Source organism: Oncorhynchus mykiss, chromosome 18, assembly GCF_057628025.1.
Source record: "Oncorhynchus mykiss isolate SJ-2025 chromosome 18, ASM5762802v1, whole genome shotgun sequence".
Classification (NCBI taxonomy): Eukaryota; Metazoa; Chordata; class Actinopteri; order Salmoniformes; family Salmonidae; genus Oncorhynchus; species Oncorhynchus mykiss.
The window spans coordinates 46,582,975-46,603,206 of NC_143039.1; the positions used below are offsets into that span (position 1 = coordinate 46,582,975).

The window sequence follows — 20,232 nt, forward strand, 5'->3', positions numbered from 1 at the left end:
GATTTTAATATAAGCAATAAGCAATCTCAATTGTGTGTAAAATGCATAAGTCAACTAAATACATGCATTTAATAATGCATTTGGCAATGGTCATGCAATTGTTTGGGTTATGCAGAAATTCAGAAACAACACGAGCACACAGCCATGCATGCTTTCCAAATACATGGCTCTGCACACTCTAACACGCGCGCGCGCGCACACACTCACGGTTGGTTGGACTTCTTAGCCTGTGACACTACCCGGAAATAGAATACAGACCGGAAGCTACCATTTTAACTCGAAGAACATTAGCAGCCGTAGGCATAGTCCATAGACGGGGACACCTAAAATTGACACGGGGCGGAAAATATTTGACCGAAGAAAAATTATGAAAATACGACAAACACTCAAGAAAGGGCTAATTTCGGTAAATTCGAAGAGTTAACGATTCAAGCATCGAAACTACCGCTTCAAACAAGGGACATATCTGAATTAGCAGGCCAACCCAGCGGAAATAGTTTTTGTTAACGAGTCGAAAACAGCCCTCCTCGGCCGATGGAGAGGCAGGCCTTTGAAAATATTTGTCCCTGGATGAAGAAAAATGGCTATCTGACATAAATAAGTTTTCACGGCGTACCCCGCGCCATTTTTATCCTATTTTTTTTTTTATTTTAACGTTTTGACAGGCGATTTTAATGGTAATTATAAGGTTAGCTAGCTAAAAAAAAAGACAGCTATCAAGCTATCTGTTAGCTTGGTAGCTAGGTTAGCTTAGCAGCCGCTACCTATGCAACCAGGTTTTCAAACGACATTTACATGTATTAGCTAACAACGACATGATTGAAAGACTCCTTTATTCAGATCCAATTTAATTTTTATTGCTGCTTTGGTTGACAATTCTACTCAACCACCTATAAAAACAAAGTAATGTTAGCCTGCTAACGTTGGTTAGCTAATGACGAATGCCGCGCTACTAATTTTGGAATTTCGCCACCACCTGCAATTTTGGTGGGTTTTCAAGTTAGTCTAGCTAACTTAGCTACCCACCAGAAGATCAATGGAAGCAGACCCATTCGTTTCTACTTGTAAACACGTTTTGGTCTTCAATCAAGCAGAAAGTGCTACACCAGTCTCCAGCCCATATACATCCCACCAAACCTGTTGGTAAGATGTTTTAAAATTAGTTTATTGTTAAATGGTACCTTATAACCTTGTAGTTAGGCAAGGTCTTCACAGACCAGCAGGAAATACTGGGAACGTCATTGGAAAACATTTTAGCACAGTAGTAGTCTTTTGTAAGTTATATGAAAACACATTCTCTGTTATGGTTGCAAATATCTCAACAGTAGGCTATTGGCACCTATCAGGTACAGGTCTAGACATGGCCATGTTGGCTATCATCCATAGTTTTGTCGATTTGTTTTACATAATGATGCACAGCATATTATCATAAAAATTAAACACTGTGCATGCCAATCAGTTTATGCCAATTTCTGTCACATTTATATTCTGGATTCTCATATGCTCACTCTAATATATCCACTTTGATTGTAATTCCTTGATTTTATATATATTTTTTATTTGTATTACATTTGCGAAACATTCTACTTCACTGTTGGAGCTAGTAACATAAGCATTTCGTTACACCTGCTATAACACCAGCAAATATGTGTACATGTCCAATAAACTTTGAATTGATTTTACCGAGGCCCAGGCTACATTCAATTTAGGCCTATTTGATTGCCTTCTTGGCACTTTAGACTAATGGCTTCAAGTTCATGGTATATCATTTCATAACTAGCTACATACATTTCATTTGCATTGCCCCGTAGGCTTCAATCAGCAAATTTGGCATTATATCAAAGAGTGGCCCCCTGAAAAAAGCAAAGGATGGAGAAAACAGAACATGCGTCCCATGTAAATACCTTTACTGGGAGTACTTAATTTCTATGAGATGAGGCTAGACCTAACTCAATTAATAATTTGGACTTTGGCGTAAATGGCCTAAATCATTTGTTTACAAAGTTTCATGACAACAAAAATAATCTATGGAGTAGGCTACTTGTTTGTTTATTATAACAAGACAATTGTACCAAACTCCACAAGGTTATATGGGTCATCTATTTATTTTCTTGGCTATTATAATACCTTCCTTGTTTGGTAACAATAGGTTGGGTGACCTTATCGCCCTACAAGAAATGTAATTGGAAAGTTGCCCACAAGACAGAACTGTTTTTGTGTGTCTATTGTTATGGGGAAGGACACAGTGAATTCACTGTTGTTCTCTAGCAGAAGTTTCACACGGGTTCCTGTGATATTTACCTTAAAAGACTGAAGGTTGGGTGTAGCCCAGGGCCTCGTTCAGTTGCAAAACGTTCTTGAACGATAGAAGGATAGAAATTCCATGAATAGATTCCTTATTTGACATGTCTGTTCTACATAGCATATTTATATCTGAACGTTACGTCCTGCTGAACGTGGTGCTGGTGTTACCATTTTGAAATGTAGCCTATAATTAGTTTAGGTGAGGTGGTTGTGTAGCTGTGGCAGGCCTCCCATGTCTCTAACCAAGTCAGAAAAGTCACCTGGAAAAAAGTAAAGGTGAAAGATTATTTAAACCACACCAGTGTTTTTTATTTGCCCTTTATTTAACTAGGCAAGTCAGTTAAGAACAAGTTCTTATTTTCAATGACGGCCTAGGAACAGTGGGTTTAACTGCCTTGTTCGGGGGCAGAACAACACATTTTTTACCTTGTCAGCTCAGGGATTTGATCTTGCACCCTTTTGGTTACTAGTCCAACGCTCTAACCACTAGGCTACCTGCCGCCCACGCTTCCACCGAATATATTTATAGGCGGTTTTGCCCTTACACATCTGCACAGCTCAACTAGACTAATGAAGGACTTGTTGGTTAATTGAATAAGTGCTGGGCTAGAAGAAAGATGTGGTCCCCTAGGACCAGGATTGCACACAATTAACTGCACACACTGAATTCACGTCTCTCCTCTTTTTAAAGCAAACCTGAGGTGCATGTGGAAAGTATGATTGGCTGAACTAACAGCTGAGTTGTTCCATATGATTTCAATAACTTTTTTACTGAACCCCTTTTGATTTGAATGAAACCTTCCATGTTTTCCCATTGTGGAAGTGGTCAGAAAGTGACATTTTGGATCTGAATGTTTTGGCATTTGAAAATAGGAGAGACATGAATTCAGCGTGTAACCAAAAGTGTGCAAGATCGCATCCCCGAGCTGACAAGGTAAAAATTGAGATTGCTCAATTTTGACCCAATTTGCAAAGCCCACCCTACCATGAGACTGGTTGAGTTTGATATACTTTGAAAGCTTACAAACAGGGTTGTTCAAATCTTTTATGATTTATTGAAATATTTTTTTTTTAAATAAAACATTACATTTTGACATCGATTATCTAAAAACATGTAAACTCAGATTTTGTTCATATACACTGTGTGTAAAAAACATTAAGAACACCTGCTCTTTCCATGACATAGATGTACCAGGTGAATGCTATGATCCCTTATTGTTAAATCCACTTCAATCAGTCTAGATGACGGGGATGAGACGGGTTAACCCTCTAGGTTCTAAACTAACATGGAATTGTTTTAAGATGACCATACTGAGGATAATTTAGCCACCTTTTACTGCAGATGCGGAACGGCGATATCGACGGATGCGGGGGAGATTACCAACGGGAAATAAAACTCTAATATCTTATGTTTCACCGAGTCGTGGCTGAACGACGACATGGATAACATACAGCTGGCGGGTTTTCATCTTTTTCGGCAAGGATAGCACAGCGGCCTCTGGTAAGACAAGGGGTGGCTGTCTATGTATATTTGTGAACAACAACTGGTGCATGAGGTAGAGTATCTCATGATAAGCTGTAGACCACACTATTTACCAAGAGAGTTTTCATGTCTTTTTCGTAGCTGTCTATATACCACCACAAACCGATGCTGGCACTAAGACCTCACTCAATGAGCTATATACGGCCATAAGCAAACAGGAAACCGCTCATCTGGAGGCGCCGCTCCTAGTGGCCTGGGACTTTAATGCAGGGAAACTGAAATCCGTTTTACCTGATTTCTACTAGCATGTTAAATGTGCAACCAGAGGGGAAAAAACTCTAGGTCACCTTTACTCCACACACAGAGATTAGTTCAAAGCTTGCCCTCCATTTGGCAAATCTGGCCACAATTCTATCCTTCTGATTCCTGTTACAAGCAAAAACTAAAGCAGGAAGCACCAGTGACTCGGTCAATAAGAAAGTGACCAGATGAAGCAGATGCTAAGCTCCAGGACTATTATGCTAGCACAGACTGGAATGTGTTCCGGGATTCTCCTGAGTGCTTTGACGACGTCTTCCCCACAGTGACCGTACGTACATAACCATTATCCACTGAAAATATATTTGAGCGGTCATGCTTATGAGTCTAGGTTAATTTGCGTAATTCAATTAGTGTCAGAATTTGAACAAAACTCGTCAAGTCATAAAACGGGAACAGTGTCGGAGTCGACCAGAATGATTATTTTGCAGAAAATAGTAATGTACAGTGAGTTTATAGAGTTAGAAAGTAGCTTTCTTACGTCAACTAATGGCTGTCTTTAGTCAGAGAGCCATGAGCAAACGAGTGGAGACTCGTTGCTAGGCTACTCAGACTGCAGGGAGCTGTGGGAGACAGAGTAGCAGCACTAAGTAGCTACCCAAAAAAAGTTTCACAGCATTTATCTTCTGTTCTATTGGTTTTCATATCAACGTTGTTCCTAGTTGTTGCATATTTACAGTTGACCTCTTTCTATGTTTCTAATGGAGGTGTTCATTTCAGTCACATTAAACGGCTTGCGTCAGGGGCGGCTTTTAGAACAGCGTTTTCCCGCAAATGGCTTTTTGGCAAATTATGTATTACTTTGTCTGCTTCATCACAGTAGTTTCATGTTAAATAATGAGACCACAGGCTTGCTATTGTTGCATGTTTTTTAAGCTCTTAACCTTTCTGGGACATCCTCAACAACAGCCAGTGTAAGTGCAGGGCTTCAAATTCAAAACAACAAATCTCATTAAAATTCCTCAAGTATTTTACACGATTTTAAAGATAAACTTCTCGTTAATCCAGCCATTTGTCCGATTTCAAAAAGGCTTTACGGCGAAAGCACCACAAACGATTGTTAGGTCAGAGCCAAGTCATAGAAAAACACAGCCATTTTTCCAGCCAAAGACAAGAGTCAAAAAAGCAGAAATACAGATAAAATTAATCACTAACCTTTGATGATCTTCATCAGATGACACTCATAGGACTTCATGTTTCACAATACATGTATGTTTTGTTCGATAAAGTTAATATTTATGGCACGTTACGTTCAGTAGTTCCAATACATCCGTTGATTTTGCAGAGAGCCACATCAATTTACAGAAATACTCATCATAAATGTTGATGAAAATACAAGTGTTATACATGGAACTTTAGACAAACTTCTCCTTAATGCAACCGCTGTGTTAGATTTCAAAAAAGCTTTACCGAAAAAACCATATAATATTCTGAGTACAGTGCTCAGACAACAAAACAGCCAAACAGATATCCACCATGTTGTGCAGTCAACGGAAGTCAGAATTAGCATTATAAATATTCACTTACCTTTGATGATCTTCATCAGAATGCACTCCCAGGAATCCCAGTTCCACAATAAATGTTTGATTTATTCGATAAAGTCCCACATATATGTCCAAATACCTAGTCCATGCGAAAGTTCAGACGAAACTTTATATTACAGTTCGTAGAAACATGTCAAACGAAGTATAGAATCAATCTTTAGGATGTTTTTATCATAAATCTTCAATAATGTTCCAACCGGAGAATTCCTTTGTCTGTAGAAATGCAATGGAACGCAAGCTAACTCGCACGTGAACGCGCGTCACGAGCTCATGGCACTCTGCCAGACACCTGGCTCAAACAGCCCTTATGAGCCCCCACCTCACAGTAGAAGCATCAAACAAGGTTCTAAAGACTGATGACATCTAGTGGAAGCCTTAGGAAGTGCAACATGACCCCATAGACACTATTTTTGAAAGGGAATGAGTTGAAAAACTACAAACCTCAGATTTCCCACTTCCTGGTTGGATTTGTTCTCAGTTTTTGCTTGCCATATGAGTTCTGTTATACTCACAGACATCATTCAAACCGTTTTATAAACTTCAGAGTGTTTTCTATCCAAATATACTAATAATATGCATATATTAGCAACCGGGCCTGAGTAGCAGGCAGTTTACTCTGGGCACCTTATTCATCCAAGCTACTCAATACTGCCCCCCAGTCCCAAAGAAGTTAATGAAAAATATCTGTTCATTTTACCCATGCATAATATTTTCTCATGATCAGGTCATTTTACTGTTTGGAACGAATTTAACCATTTGTTAACCTGTTCTTGGGTTGGTTAGTCGGCAGCAAAATTGACTGAAACTTGTATCCCTGCTCCAAATCTCTCTGCCAATAATGGCTAGTTTTCAGTTTTCCCTCCCCACTCACACCAATTGGTGTTTGTTAAGAAGCATTTTAATTGAAAACAATCACAGGAAGGTACTTCATTGTTACCTAGAAATTATTTTGTTTTGAGATTAAAAGGTTGCATTGGACCTTTTTAAACTGTCAATCTTCCATTGGAAACCTATTGAAATTATATAGATAATATATTTCCATTCAAGTTGACATTTGACAGTGGGTGGACCAGCTGCTATCTTACTGGTAGTAATTGGAAGTTAGTTTCAATTAAATTGAAATGTCAATGGTGTACCAGATAAATTGCAGGTGTCTGAAGGGATAGGTCCATTCTATGAATTCTATTTTTATGATTGAAATGATACCCACCCTGTATTCGAGTATGCTGTCTCAACCGATGACTGGCACAACACAAATGCTTCCAATGTAAAATAAGATCTACGGTAGGGCTTGGTGATATACCGTTTTTTACAATATACCGGTATTGATGCACGGACCGGTTTGGGTTTTTACTTTACCTTCTATAATGGTATTTGAATGTAAAAATGTTTATGTGATGCGGCACAATATATAGCAAATTCATTTTTGTTTTTATGAAAGTTTATGTCCGCTTGTTCTCATGTTGTCTTTTTGGTCTCGTCTTGTTCGCTCCTGTGCTCCTTTCCATTTACATCAGGGAGTTGGATATAATGAGGAGATGCTCACTTCTCCACCCTAACAGTGGGAGTCATTGTCCCAAAGGTGAGAAGGCAGGCGACAAGCTTAGGTTCAAGATAAGCGCATAGAAATGCATTGGGCTTTTTTTGGGACAGATTTTGGCGAGAGGGAAACCTCATGCTTTTCCTCTTTCTCCCAAGATGAGAGATCACTTCTTTCTCTGACAAACGGTTTCAACTTGCGTTTGAGGTTTGGTCCAACAGAATCAGTCATATGGACACAGAAACACATGGAGACATAATTTTACTGTAGTAGAGAAGTTCACTTTCAACCGTTTCAACTCCTCAAATTTTGAGCCGAGCAGACACTACTAAAACGTATGTACCAAATTAACATTCATTCTGGAAAATGAAATCTAATTGTCGCGCGTGCATTACGGTACCACGTATTGCTAGCAGCATTTTAGTCAGTTAGAGATCGTTATACTAGCTGTTTAGTCTGTGTGCAATAAGCATAAAACAATTATATAAGGAATTGGCAACTCATTCTCATTCTGAGAAATAAAGTAGGCCACTTGATTTCAACATCTGAACAAAGTGGACAGGCTAGCATGCTTTTCAAACAGTTGGAGACGGACAGGTTGTGTTCATAACAATTCAACTGTTTTGTCTTGTTAGATAAATTCAGAGCTTGTGAAATTTTACCTACATCCAAGTTGGCTAAACTTGATATCAAATCTAATATTTTTGGTCACATACACATATTTAGCAGATGTTATTGTGGGTGTAGCGAAATGCTTGTGTTCCTAGCTCATCACTGCAGTAGTGTCTTAACATTTCACAACAATTCGCACATCTAAAAGTAAAAGATTGGAATTAAGAAATATATAATATAAATATTAGGATGAGCAATGTCAGAATGGCATTGAAAATGAGTAAAGCAGTATGTGAACATTATTAAAGTGACTAGGTCCTGGGTGGCAGGAAGCTTGGCCCCAGTGATCTGTTGGGCCGTACGCACTGCCCTCTGTAGCGCCTTAAGGTCGGATGCCGAGCAGTTGCCATACCAGGCGGTGATGCAAGCGGTCAGGATGCTCTCAATAGTGCAACTAACTTTTTGAGGATCTGGGGACCCATGTCAAATCTTTTCAGTCTTGTGAGGGGGAAAAGGGGTTGTCGACTGTCTTGGTGTGTTTGGACAATTGTAGTTTGTTGGTAATGTGGACACCAAGGAACTTGACTCTCCACCCACCACTACTGCCCCATCGATGTGAATGTGGGCATGTTCGGCCCTCCTTTTCCTGTAGTCCACGATCAGCTCCTTTGTCTTGCTCACTTTGAGGGAGAGTTTGTCTTGGCACAACACTGCCAGGTGTCTGACCACCTCCCTATAGGCTGTCTCATAGGCTGTCGGTGATCCGGCCTACCACTGTTGTGTTATCAGCAAACTTAATGATGGTGTTGGAGTCGTGCTTCGCCACGCAGTCGTAGGTGAACGGGGAGTACAGGACGGTACTAAGCACGCACACCTGAGGGGCCCCCGTGTTGAGGATCAGCTTGGCAGATGTGGTGTTACCTACCCTTACCACCTGGACCCTGGGACTAAATACCTGCCTGTCAGGCAGTCCAGGATCCAGTTGCAGAGAGAGGTAATCTAGTCCCAGGGTCCTTAGCTTAGTGAGGATCTTTCTGGACACTATGGTGTTGAACGCTTCATTGTAGTCAATGAACAGCATTCTCACATAAGTGTTCCTTTTGTCAAGGTGGGAAAGGACAGTGTGGAGTGCGATTTGAGAGGGCGTCATCTGTGGATCTGTTGGGGATGTATGAGAATTGGAGTGGGTCTAGGGTATCCGGGATGATGGTGTTGATGTGAGCCATGACCAGCCTTTCAAAGGACTTCAGGGCTACCGACGTGAGTGCGACGGGGCAATAATAATTTAGGCAGGTTACCTTTGCTTTCTTGGGCTCAGGGACTATGGTGGTCTGCTTGAAACATGTAGGTATTACAGACTCGGTCAGGGAGAGGTTGAACATGTCAGTGAAGACGCTTGTCAGTTGGTCCGCCAAAGCTTAAGGTTCCCCTAGGAAACACTTGTCAACACTTTGGTTCCTACCCTGTCACAATAACTCCTCCTTGGTATTTTCATTCATAGTCATGTCAAACACTTTATTTAAAGTGCCCACTATTATATTCTAACTATAGAATTAGAATAATAATTATATTTCCATGATTCTAACAGTTCACCCAAGTGTTTTCCTCTAAATCGCAATTGCAACATTTGGTTAAAAATAAGGCCCAGATTGTTTGCCCATATCGTGCAGCACTACGTGGAAATTATCTCAAATGAGTGCAGGAAAAGCAGAAATGTATGATAATGCTGAGAAATAATTTTTAGTTGAATTGAAGAGTATGAAACAATGCAGAAAGACCCAATGAAATCACTTAGAATGTGTGTGTTGCCACCCTAGGGCCACACTACTCATAAAGCAAGTTTATAACTTTTATTATTCAAAAACATGAAACAAAAATATATTTTTGCCATATCACCCAGCCCTAGTTTAAGGTAGGGTTGTAAACATTAAACCATTTAAACGAAAATTAGGATCTTAAAGATAGATCCATAACTGAAAATGTTTTGTTTGTTTTTGCATAGATGCAGAAAGATCAACAACATAGTGGGTCAATTTCCGCATCAACTAAGGCTCAACTTCTTCTTTGTTTTGGTGCCCTGGCTACCACGCTGTGAACAGCGTAAAGCGAACCCTTGCTAATGCGCAGATACTACGAGATTGAAGTGTTGCGTCTAGCTCATCTCAATATCCTAGCCTATTCATTGATGTTAGGCCTTGCGTTACTGAAGTTGTGAGACATTGCAAGCCAAGAAATGGTGATATGCAGGATTCCATTGTGAGATACAGCTTTTGATTGCCGTCTGATAGGCCTAGTGCACGGTTCTGTGTGTCTGGCGGCTGACCTCCTTATACTGTCTCCCTCCGTCCCTCTCTAGCTCACGGAAAATTGTGAGCGTTTGTGTTCTTGGAGGTACGGCAACTAGTCAGTCTCCTGCGTTCCAAAAATACAGAATTTTAGGAGTCTTCACACTCGACGTGCAAGGATTCGGGGAAACAATTATTTTGTAGTCGACTCTCCACTACGTCATTGTTGTTAACAGTTGGAAAAATGACAGAGAAAGGTAAGTGACCGCAGCGAAGTCTTGTGTGGCAATACTTTGAGAAGTTAAATGAGAAAGAAAATCTAACTTGAGTTGAGGTACAGTGATGGTAGTACAGGTGCAATGCTTTAAAAATAAAATTCCACCAAACCACTCATTTGCATAACACTAATATGTGAGAATAATATTTGGGGGTGAACAAATGTTTCATTTTGTTGTTAAGGTTGGTCAACTACAAAACCCGCAATGCTGTCTCTGTGGGCTGGCTGGCTAGGTAGCTAGCTAGCAAATGTAGCTACACACAATAATACCAAAGTCAATATCAGCCTGTGAAGAAGAGAGCTGTAAAATCACCTAAACAAACTGCTCTAACTATCGATTTACCAGTCTACAATCTCACCGTGTTCAACCTGCAGATCGATGCAGTCTGACATTCACAACGGCACCATGCAATTCACCCTGGACTGAAGAGGCAGACAAATGGGAGAAATGTGTTAAACCCTTTTGTTAAATTACACATTTCTCTAGGTATTTAAATCACAGAAATATGATCAATGGCTCATTGGAGAGAAGACAATCTGACATGTTTCTCCGATCTAAAAGTTGTATTCCTGTTTAACTTCCAGTGTGGTGAGAGCGGCTTTATCTTAAGGCTACGTCATATCAACTGAATTTCTGCCTGCTTGAATGGCAATATCTCAGATACACATGAAAACATGAATTGACCCAAGGAATCGGGAAATTGCTCAGCGATGCACAAAAACAATATAACATTCAAAATGGTTGTATCTTTACTTTAACTATCTGAAAGTGATGCACGGTGAGACGCAAACCGTTGCTGGCAGCACAGCTGCATTGTAAATTCACATGGAATTTTGCGAATTGTCTTCTCTTTTTTTTATGGGAAACCGTAAACTTAAAACGTTTTACGTTTACATGTTAAGAAAAATTGTCCGTTTGTCACATTCCTTATCCAGGGTACATTTGTGAAAATGAGAATCTGGGTTTAGTTTTTTATTTATATATATGACGTAAAAAATATAGTTTGACAACCCTGTTTTGTAAGCTTTCAAATAATATCAAACTTAACCATTTATCTTTTTAAGTGATGACATCGCATGGTAGGGTGGGGTATGCAAAATGGGTAAACTTCGAGCACCAGTTTTGCCATTCAGGTCCAAAAAGTCACTTTCTGACCACTTCCACCATGGGCAAACTTGTATGAAGATTTTGTTAAAAGCGGTGCAGTTTGAAAGTGATTGAAATAATATGGAACGACCCAACTTTAATTTCTACTTGACCAATGAGTCCGAGTGCAATTGGGGTCTAACCTATTCTGTTTGACATAATGCAAGCCAAATAGCATTGAAAAAACTTGCTGCACGCCCTTGATCACTACTGAAGCAAGAAAACACTTATTTCAATATAAAATGCAGGTGAAATGGTTTAAAATACAGATTTTATGGTCTGCGTTTTGAAAGTGCAGACTTCTAAAAGCTAATGCGACCCCTGCTTCTGCCATGGCCAAACATGTTTAGAAATGTTTGTTCAAGTCAAGAGGTGCGGTCAAAAAGTGATTGAAATCAAATGGAACGACCCTTGGGTTAAGCAAGTTTGGTTTTCGGGCCAGAGTCCTTTTTCTCTCTCTTTCAAATCAGTTACTGATTCTGAATTCTGACCTGGAAGTGTGGGCCCTTTTGTGTTTCAATAACTATTTTTGTTAAATAATTGTCTATCCTTAGTAATTGCATGAGGCTATGTTACAGAATGCACCGTTAACAGAGTTGATGGCTGCATTGGTCTAGGCAATACAATTATTGTAAATAATCACAATTTTAAAGGCACAAATGCTTGATATGTTTTGACAAATATTAAGTTAGACAATGAAGATCTCCTGAGTTGTGTCTAGTGGTAAGTGGTTATGTATGCCTATACTGGGAGCTTAAAATAATTTGATATGATGCTTTGTCAATTCTCGGGATCAAATCAAATTTTATTGGTCACATACACATGATTAGCCAATGCTAATGCGAGTGTAGCAAAATGCTTGTGCTTCTAGTTCCGACAGTGCAGTAATATCTAACAGGTAATCTAACAATTTTCCCAACAACTACCTAATACACACAAATCTAAAGGGAGGAATAAGAATATGTACATATAAATATATGGATGAGCGGCATAGGCATGGTGCAATAGATGGTATAAGGTACAGTATATACATATGAGGTGAGTAATGTAAGATATGTAAACATTATTAAAGTGGCCTTGTTTAAAGTGACTAGTGATCCATTTATTAAAGTGGCCAGTGACATGAGTATGTACTATGTAGGCAGCAGCCTCTTTGAGTTAGTTATTGCTGTTTAGCAGTCTGATGGCCTTGAGATAGAAGCTGTTTTTCAGTTTCTCGGTTCCAGCTTTGAAGCACCTGTACTGACGTCGCCTTCTGGATGGTAGCGGTTTTAACAGGCAGTGGCTCGAGTTGTTGTTGTCCTTCATGATCTTTTTGGCCTTCTTGTGAGATCGGGTGTTGGAGGGCAGGTAGTTTGCCCCCGGTGATGCGTTGTGCAGACCGCACCACCCTCTGGAGAGCCTTGCGGTTGAGGGCGGTGCAGTTGCCGAACCAGGCGGTGATACAGACTGACAGAATGATCTCGATTGTACATCTGTAAAAGTTTTTGGGGGGGGTTTTAGGTGACAAGCCACATTTCTTCAGCCTCTTGAGGTTGGAGGCGCTGTTGCTCCTTCTTCACCACACTGTCTGTGTGGGGGGACCATTTCAGTTTGTCTGTGATGTGTACGCCGAGGAACTTAACTTCCACCTCCACTACTGTCCCTTCGATGTGGATGGGTGGTGCTCCCTCTGCGGTTTCCTGAAGTCCATGATCTGCGGCTTTGTTTAGTTGACATTGAGAGAGGTGTTGTCCTGACACCACACTCCGAGTGACCTCACATCCTCCCTGTAGGCTGTCTCATTGTTGTTGGTAATCAAGCCCACTACTGGTGTGTCATCTGCAAACTTGATTATTGAGTTGGAGTTGTGCATGGCCACGCATTCATGGGTGAACAGGGAGTACAGGAGGGGGCTGAGCACACGCCCTTGTGGGGCCCCCGTGTTGAGGGTCAGCGAAGTGATTGGCCCATCAAAGTCCAGGACCCAATTGCACAGTGCGGGGTTGAGACCCAGGGCCTCCAGCTTAATGATGACCTTGTAACCTTACTATGGTGTTGAATGCTGAGCTGTAGTCAATGAACAGCATTCTTACATAGGTATTCCTCTTGTCCAGATGGGATAGGGCAGTGTGATGGCAATTGCATTGTCTGTGGACCTGTTGGGGCGGTATGCAAACTGAAGTGGGTCTAGGGTGGCAGGTAGGGTGGAGGTGATATGATCCTTGACTAGTCTCTCAAAGCGCTTCATGATGACAGAAGGGACTGCTACGGGGCGGTAGTCATTTAGTTATCTTTGCCGCCTTGGGTACAGGAGCAATGGTGGCTATCTTGAAGCATGTGGGGACAGCGGACTGGGATAGGGAGCGATTGAATATGTCTGTAAACACACCAGCCAGCTGGTCTGCGCATGCTCTGAGGACGCAGCTAGGGATGCCGTCTGTGCCAATAACCTTGCGAGGGTTAACATGTTTAAATGTCTTACTCACGTCGGCCACAGAGAAGGAGAGGAGTGGGGGCTGCAGTCCTTGTTAGCGGGCCACGATGGTGTCACTGTATTATCCTCAAAGCGGGCAGAGAAGGTGATTTAGTTTGTCTGGAAGCGAGACGTCGGTTTCTGTAACGTGGCTGGTTTTCTTTTTGTAGTCTGTGATTTCCTGTAGATCCTACCACATACGTCTCGTGTCTGAGCCGTTGAATTTCCAACTCCACTTTGTCCCGAGGCGCTATCAAGCTCTAGGCCTATTTAACCAAGAGACTTAACCAATGTTTCTGTTTTTCCCCAGTCTTCAAGAGTGTGGCATCAACGGGCAGACAAAGAAGTGGAACGCCTGTTAATCCTCCTCCACCCCAGCTGGATGCTGACAGCTTCACATTTTTGGTGAAAAACAAGACTACCACTGTACAAGAAGGACTCTACAAACACTACATAGACTGCATACTATTTATACGTTGTATTTCAAATTAGGAACAGCATTTATTTAATAGGACCTTTACCTGCTCTTCTTGGTTTAAAGTGCAAGCACTAGGCATTCATCTGTATAAGAGGGGATAAGGGATAGACATTGGTAGCAGCGAGAGTCATTCTAAGTTGTTCAAGAAACATTACTTCCAGTAGCTGTGGCTATTGATGATTATTGGTGCGATATTGTACTTCAACAGTAGGGCGAGTGACCCAGGAAAAACCTCCCATTAGTGAGTGGGAGATGTTCCAGTTCAGTAAGTACCCCTTGGACATTCTAGATATGCTAAGTGGACACCAAGCCCACCAGTTTAAAGGCCTTGGATTGGAAAGACAGTTGCAGCACCAACAGCAAGTCCAACTTCAGCATCAGCAGCAGCTTCAGCAGCAGCACCAACAGCAGGGGGAGTCATCAGGGGCTCTTCTCTCTGGGCTTGGTCTGGGGTCTCTTCAGGGGTCTAGAAGTAATGCTTTTGCTGATTCTTCATCGATATTTGCCAAAATGAGTGCCCCACCTCCACCAATATCACACCAGAGCCAGTCCTCATCCTCGCATAGTTCACGGAAATCCAGTAAGATGAGTAGTAGTGGGAGTTCTGCTGCAGGATACCCACAATTCTTACGTCCGTTTCACCCTGCAGAAGCAGCGCTAGCCCAAGAGCAGCTGCACTCGGGAATGGGACGTTTTGACTTTGGTGGTAGTAGCGGTGGAGGGTCTGGTGTTATTGGAGGAGTGGTTACATCGGCTCCCCCACCGCCACCTTTACACCCTGGCCTCTCTGTTCCCCAAGCCTCACCTGGACCATCCTCCTCGCCCTCCCCGTCATCTTCATCGTCCACCAGTAACAACCCTGGCAGTGCAGTGTCCTCCCTAGGGCAACCACTCGTTGGGCAGTCTGATCCACGTAGCTTACATCAGCAATTCAGTTGCATGCTTGCCGCCAATCAGTACTTTCTTTCTGGGGTCCCGACTAACAGCAGTCTGGAGCAGTTTCTGGTTCAACAAGGGGGTCATAACCATCTTGGCCTGGGTTTGGGCCAAGGAGCTAGTGACTCAAACTCAGCCCTTGCCCCACCTCCAGCTCTTCACTCCTCTCACAGTCATAGTCACTCCACTCCCCAACCTCAACAGCAGCAGCAACCATTGGCACCCCATGCTTTATCTCACCCTCACAGCCATACCCACCCACACCATCCTCTTCATCCAACACCTCAGCCGTCGTCTCTGGGTGGCTTTGATTTCCAAGGTATTCCAGTTCTCTCCTCCAATCAGCTGGCTTCGTTGATGCAACAAGAAGCTAGTGGTATGCCTCTCCCTCTACCACTCCATTTATCACTTTCGAAAGATGAAGGGAAAGGAGACAGTGGATCTGGGTCTGGTGGAAGTGGTGGTAGCAGGAGAAAGAAGGCTATGGCTGGCTACCTTCCTCAGAGAAAAGCAGATGGCACTAGTCACAGCACTAGCAGTGGTAGTAACTGCCACAGCAGCTCCACTGAACACAGTCAAAATTCAATCATTCAACCGGGCCTTGTAGGAGGAGCCATAACCAGCCTTGGTAATAACCATTCATCAGTCCTCTCTTCATCAACACAGTCTTCCTCAACGGTCTCCTCCTCTTCCTCCTCAGCCCCTTCCTCATCCACAGCCTCGGTGCTGGTAGCTAATGATTCACAGCTACCTAAACCTGCAAATCCCATGGCCTCCATGCCTTGTCAACCTGACCCTGAAGCCATCTACCACTGTGGTGAATGTGGAAAGACCTTCAGTCATCTTACAAGCCTTCGAAGACATCTCCGTAGTCATGGTTTGACTTCTGAAGATGCCAAGCCAGACACTTCAAGCGAAGACAAAACGTTCTGTTGCACCGAATGTGGAAAGGGATTCAAGAAAAGAGGGCACCTCCTCCAGCATGGTGTTATCCATTCAGGGGCTCGTCCATTTGCATGTGGTGTCTGTCAACGGTCTTTCAACCGCCGTGAGTCCCTCACTAGGCATGAGAAGATCCATGATGATAAGCCTTTCCGATGCCCTGCTTGTGGTCGCTGCTTCCGAGAGAGCACCTCTTTGCTAAATCATGCTGCGTCTGGTACCTGTGGAAAGCCTGGAAGGAATTCCCGGCCCAGACCAAGCGGTAGTGGTGAAAATCAAAGCTCATCAAGTGCAAGTAGCAGCAAAACTGAAATGGTGGCTGGAGGCAGTGGTACAGGTGATTACCAACGAGATGGAGCGAGCAAATATGGCACGGATTATTCAAGGAACCGGCCATCCTACCAACCATCCTACAGTGTGGATGACTACCGACGACAGCAGGCTAACCAATCTTGTTATTCTGGAGAGAGCTCCCATAGCAGTGAGATGTCAAGCCAGACACTTAGAAAAGCACCCTTGGCTCCTACCTTACACCCACACCCTCAAAGTCAACAACAACACCATCTCCATCAACAGCAGCCTCATCTTCCTCTTTCATCTCTATTGGATGACTCTGAGGATGAGGTCACTAGCAGTGCCATGTCTGCAATTGCAGCAGCTGCCGCTGCCTCCTGCGATATAAGTACTGGCGAGAGTCGAGGAGAGGAGCGAAGAGACATCATTGGAGGTTTGCTTGGAGGACTTGGCTTTGGGAATATGGGAGTCTCACCAGGTGGTCCATCATCAACATCTGAAATCGACAAGACCTACAGAGCAGGTAGTGGCTCTACCATGCCTTTAACCCATCCAAGCCAGCAGATGATGAATGCTAAACCGAAAAAGCCACGCAAGCCTCGGCAGAAGAGAGAACCAGGACCTGATGGAATCATAGTTAGACAAAGAAGAAGTCGTGGAGAGGGAGAACGGCCATATTCATGCGGAGTATGTGGTAAAGGGTTCAGGAGACGTGAGACCCTACGTCGGCATGACCGTGTTCACACAGGTGAAAAGCCACACCGGTGTGATGTTTGTGGGAAAGAGTTCCGGGAGTACTTCCATCTTACTAAACATTCCACTGTGCATTCTGGGCAGAAGAACTACAAATGTGACCTATGTGGTAAAGAGTTTGCTTATGCTCAGAGCTTGGTGAGACATGGAAAATTACACACAAAAGGACAATTGGTTGGTACACCAGGAGGAAAAATTGCTAAGGGCCATGGAGGGGTTAATAATCTAGATGGAAATCAAGCAAACTCTCAATCTTATTATCCGTACCCTCAAGATAAGTCTCAGGGGTCCAGCTCGTCCACTCAGCCCTCTCAGAAGCTCTATACATGCACAACGTGCTGGAAATCCTTCCGCCATCAGTTCCACCTGACAGCCCATCAACAAACTGTCCATGGTGGTGGAATAAGAGGTGAAAAGAATTTCTGCTGTGAGGTATGCGGGAAGGCTTTCGCCTATTCTAACAGCTTGTCCAGGCACAGGCAATCGCAGCATGGATTGGGCCGCACTGGTTCGGCAATCCCACCAGCTGGTGGAACCCAACATCCTTCCCAAGCAGCTGAGTACATCCCTCTTTTTGAATCAGGCCACCCCTCAACTTATCCGTCTGGCTCCTACATGCCAAACCAATCCTCCCAAGGTCAACACCGCCCTTTTCAGTTCCAGTCCCAAGAAGGATGGGTTGGTGGCAAGAGAAAAAGAGAGAAAAAAAGGAGGGTTGAATATCAAAGTATAATGAGAGGGGGGCAACTAGTAGGGGTTGCCTTGAATAAGGCCACGAGCAGGAGACTCAAACTGATGAAGCGGAAAAAAGGAATAATGCATGAGAAGCTTAAGCAAAAGAAACTGCTCGCCCAGCTCCTGAGAATGAGAGGAGGGTATAGAGTTAAACAATGGTGCGGAGGTGTGGTTAAGGTCAGTGGGCTGTCATCTATGGAAGTCCCCATAAAACGTTTTCCATGCCAGTACTGCCCCAGCACCACATTCGCCAGTCAGGCCAAACTTTTGATCCATCGTTGTGTGAGGCACCCTCCAAGAAATAACGGCCGCCAGGCCCGTCTGAAGTGCTCTGTCTGCGGAAAGCGTTCTCGGACGTTACGGAAAGCCCTCATTCATCGTGGACGTCACCTTTCCCAAGGGCGGTTCTCATGTCCCAAATGCCGCTCCCGCTTCTGGAATGGATCTCTCCTAGAGAGGCACAGGGTTGCTTGCCGGGGTCAATCTCTCTTAGGCAGTGGAAGCTGGGGCTTGAACGTGAACTTGCCCCCAAGAGAGGTTGTTGAGAAGACAGCGGAAGAAGTGGTTCAGGAGGGCCAGCCTGGGAGAACAACAGTGGTGACTGAATACAGCCACTAATTATTTTATAGTCTAGGATTTTTAAACTAAAAAGCAAGCAAGAACTAGCAAGTTTTAAAGATGTGGGCAACAGGCTTAGTAGAATTACCATATATCCCATTCATACAATCCTTACTATAGCAGAGATGTTTGTAAGATAACATGGACTTTTTAAAGGTCAACATCAAAAGCACCATCCATCTGTCTTTGCTTCCCCAAAGCGGAGAGAGGATACTAGATCATGTGAGTGTTTGAGTAGCATCTCTTTTCTTCTAAAATGCATTCAACCACAGTATCATTTTTGTTAGCTGTGTTTGGTCTGGGATTATGAATGCATACTAGTAAGAGTGAAGTACCAAAAGTACTGATGTTTTATGTTTTCTGTCATTATTCACAGTTAAACAGTAATAGTATTTGTCTTTTGTTCTGTACTAAGTGTTTTTCTTTTGTTCCCTGTAGAGATGTTTTTTCTCGTACAGATGTTTGGCCTGAAGCAAAAAAAAATGTCTGGTAAGCAAGCCAGTCTAAGAAGCTATTTGAACCGATAAAAGATAGTTGTCAATTAGTCACTCCTGTTATGAAACTTGACTCACTGAATTGAATAATCACTTAGTGTAACTAGACGTATCTTGTCAAACAATCGGTAAAATTGTGCAAAACTGGCTAGCTGAACAGGTTAGAATGGATCAGAATGGAATGAAAGAGACCATTTTTCTGTACACTTCCATCATATATAGTGGAAAACAATGGGACTTTGGTGTCAGGAATGGATAATGGGAACAACCGGAGTGTACTGTACAATTCGTATTATATTTTATTATATATTGATTATTTGCTGTTTTTTTTTACTCCAAGTATCATTTATTTTGTCATTGTTGCTATTGTATGGGTGGGTGGGAATATGTTTTGGGACTATCTTTGTAAAACAATGGGAGGATGATGAATATATGTATCAGTGTGACAATTTATTTTTTTTCTTCCCTACCCCATTTACCAACCCTATGCCTTAGTTAAGCCCTATCCCGTAACACGTGTACGGACACATTGTTCATTACTTAGGTCCTGTCCCCCAGTGTTTTCCTTTCAGTAAACTAAAACATGAAATATTATTACAAAATAACTATCGTTTTCTTTGCCTAAAGTGAATTGTTGAATCCCTTAAAAATTAAATAAACATTTGTAAAAATGTCATCATGCTTTCCCTTCCTATTATTTAAATTGATGGTATTCAAAGTCTCCCCCTAGTGGGGTTGCGGAGGAAATGCAGTGGGCAAAAATTACAGATTATTTTTGGGACAATATACAAATGTTATTGAGAAAGATCATATAAAAAATACATATACTCATGTTAATGAGAAAGATAATTAGAAAAATAACATTTGAATAAATGTGTATTACCTGATTCTCTTAATTTTGATAGAAATAAATGTAATTGCAGGCAATTTGTTGATGTGACAATCAAAATATACCGATTTATTTACATTTTTTAAAACATTTTAAGGTTGTAATCAGATTTGGGATGGGGGTCGTCA

General features: G+C 42.3%; 1 protein-coding gene across 2 annotated transcripts; it reads left to right on the forward strand.

The window, feature by feature from the left end:
* The first annotated feature begins 231 nt into the window (after nucleotides 1–231).
* LOC110496178 (uncharacterized) lies at nucleotides 232–19,891 on the forward strand. 2 transcript variants are annotated; one of them, XM_021571926.3, is made up of 3 exons: nucleotides 232–1,143; nucleotides 3,647–3,805; nucleotides 14,276–19,891. In XM_021571926.3, exon 3 carries the CDS (start codon nucleotides 14,696–14,698, stop codon nucleotides 18,719–18,721), a length of 4,026 nt encoding a protein of 1,341 aa, XP_021427601.3. In that variant the 5' UTR covers nucleotides 232–1,143; nucleotides 3,647–3,805; nucleotides 14,276–14,695; the 3' UTR covers nucleotides 18,722–19,891. The 2 variants fall into 2 exon arrangements, with proteins under 2 accessions (XP_021427601.3, XP_021427599.3); XM_021571924.3 differs by lacking the exon at nucleotides 3,647–3,805.
* Nucleotides 19,892–20,232: the final 341 nt, after the last annotated feature.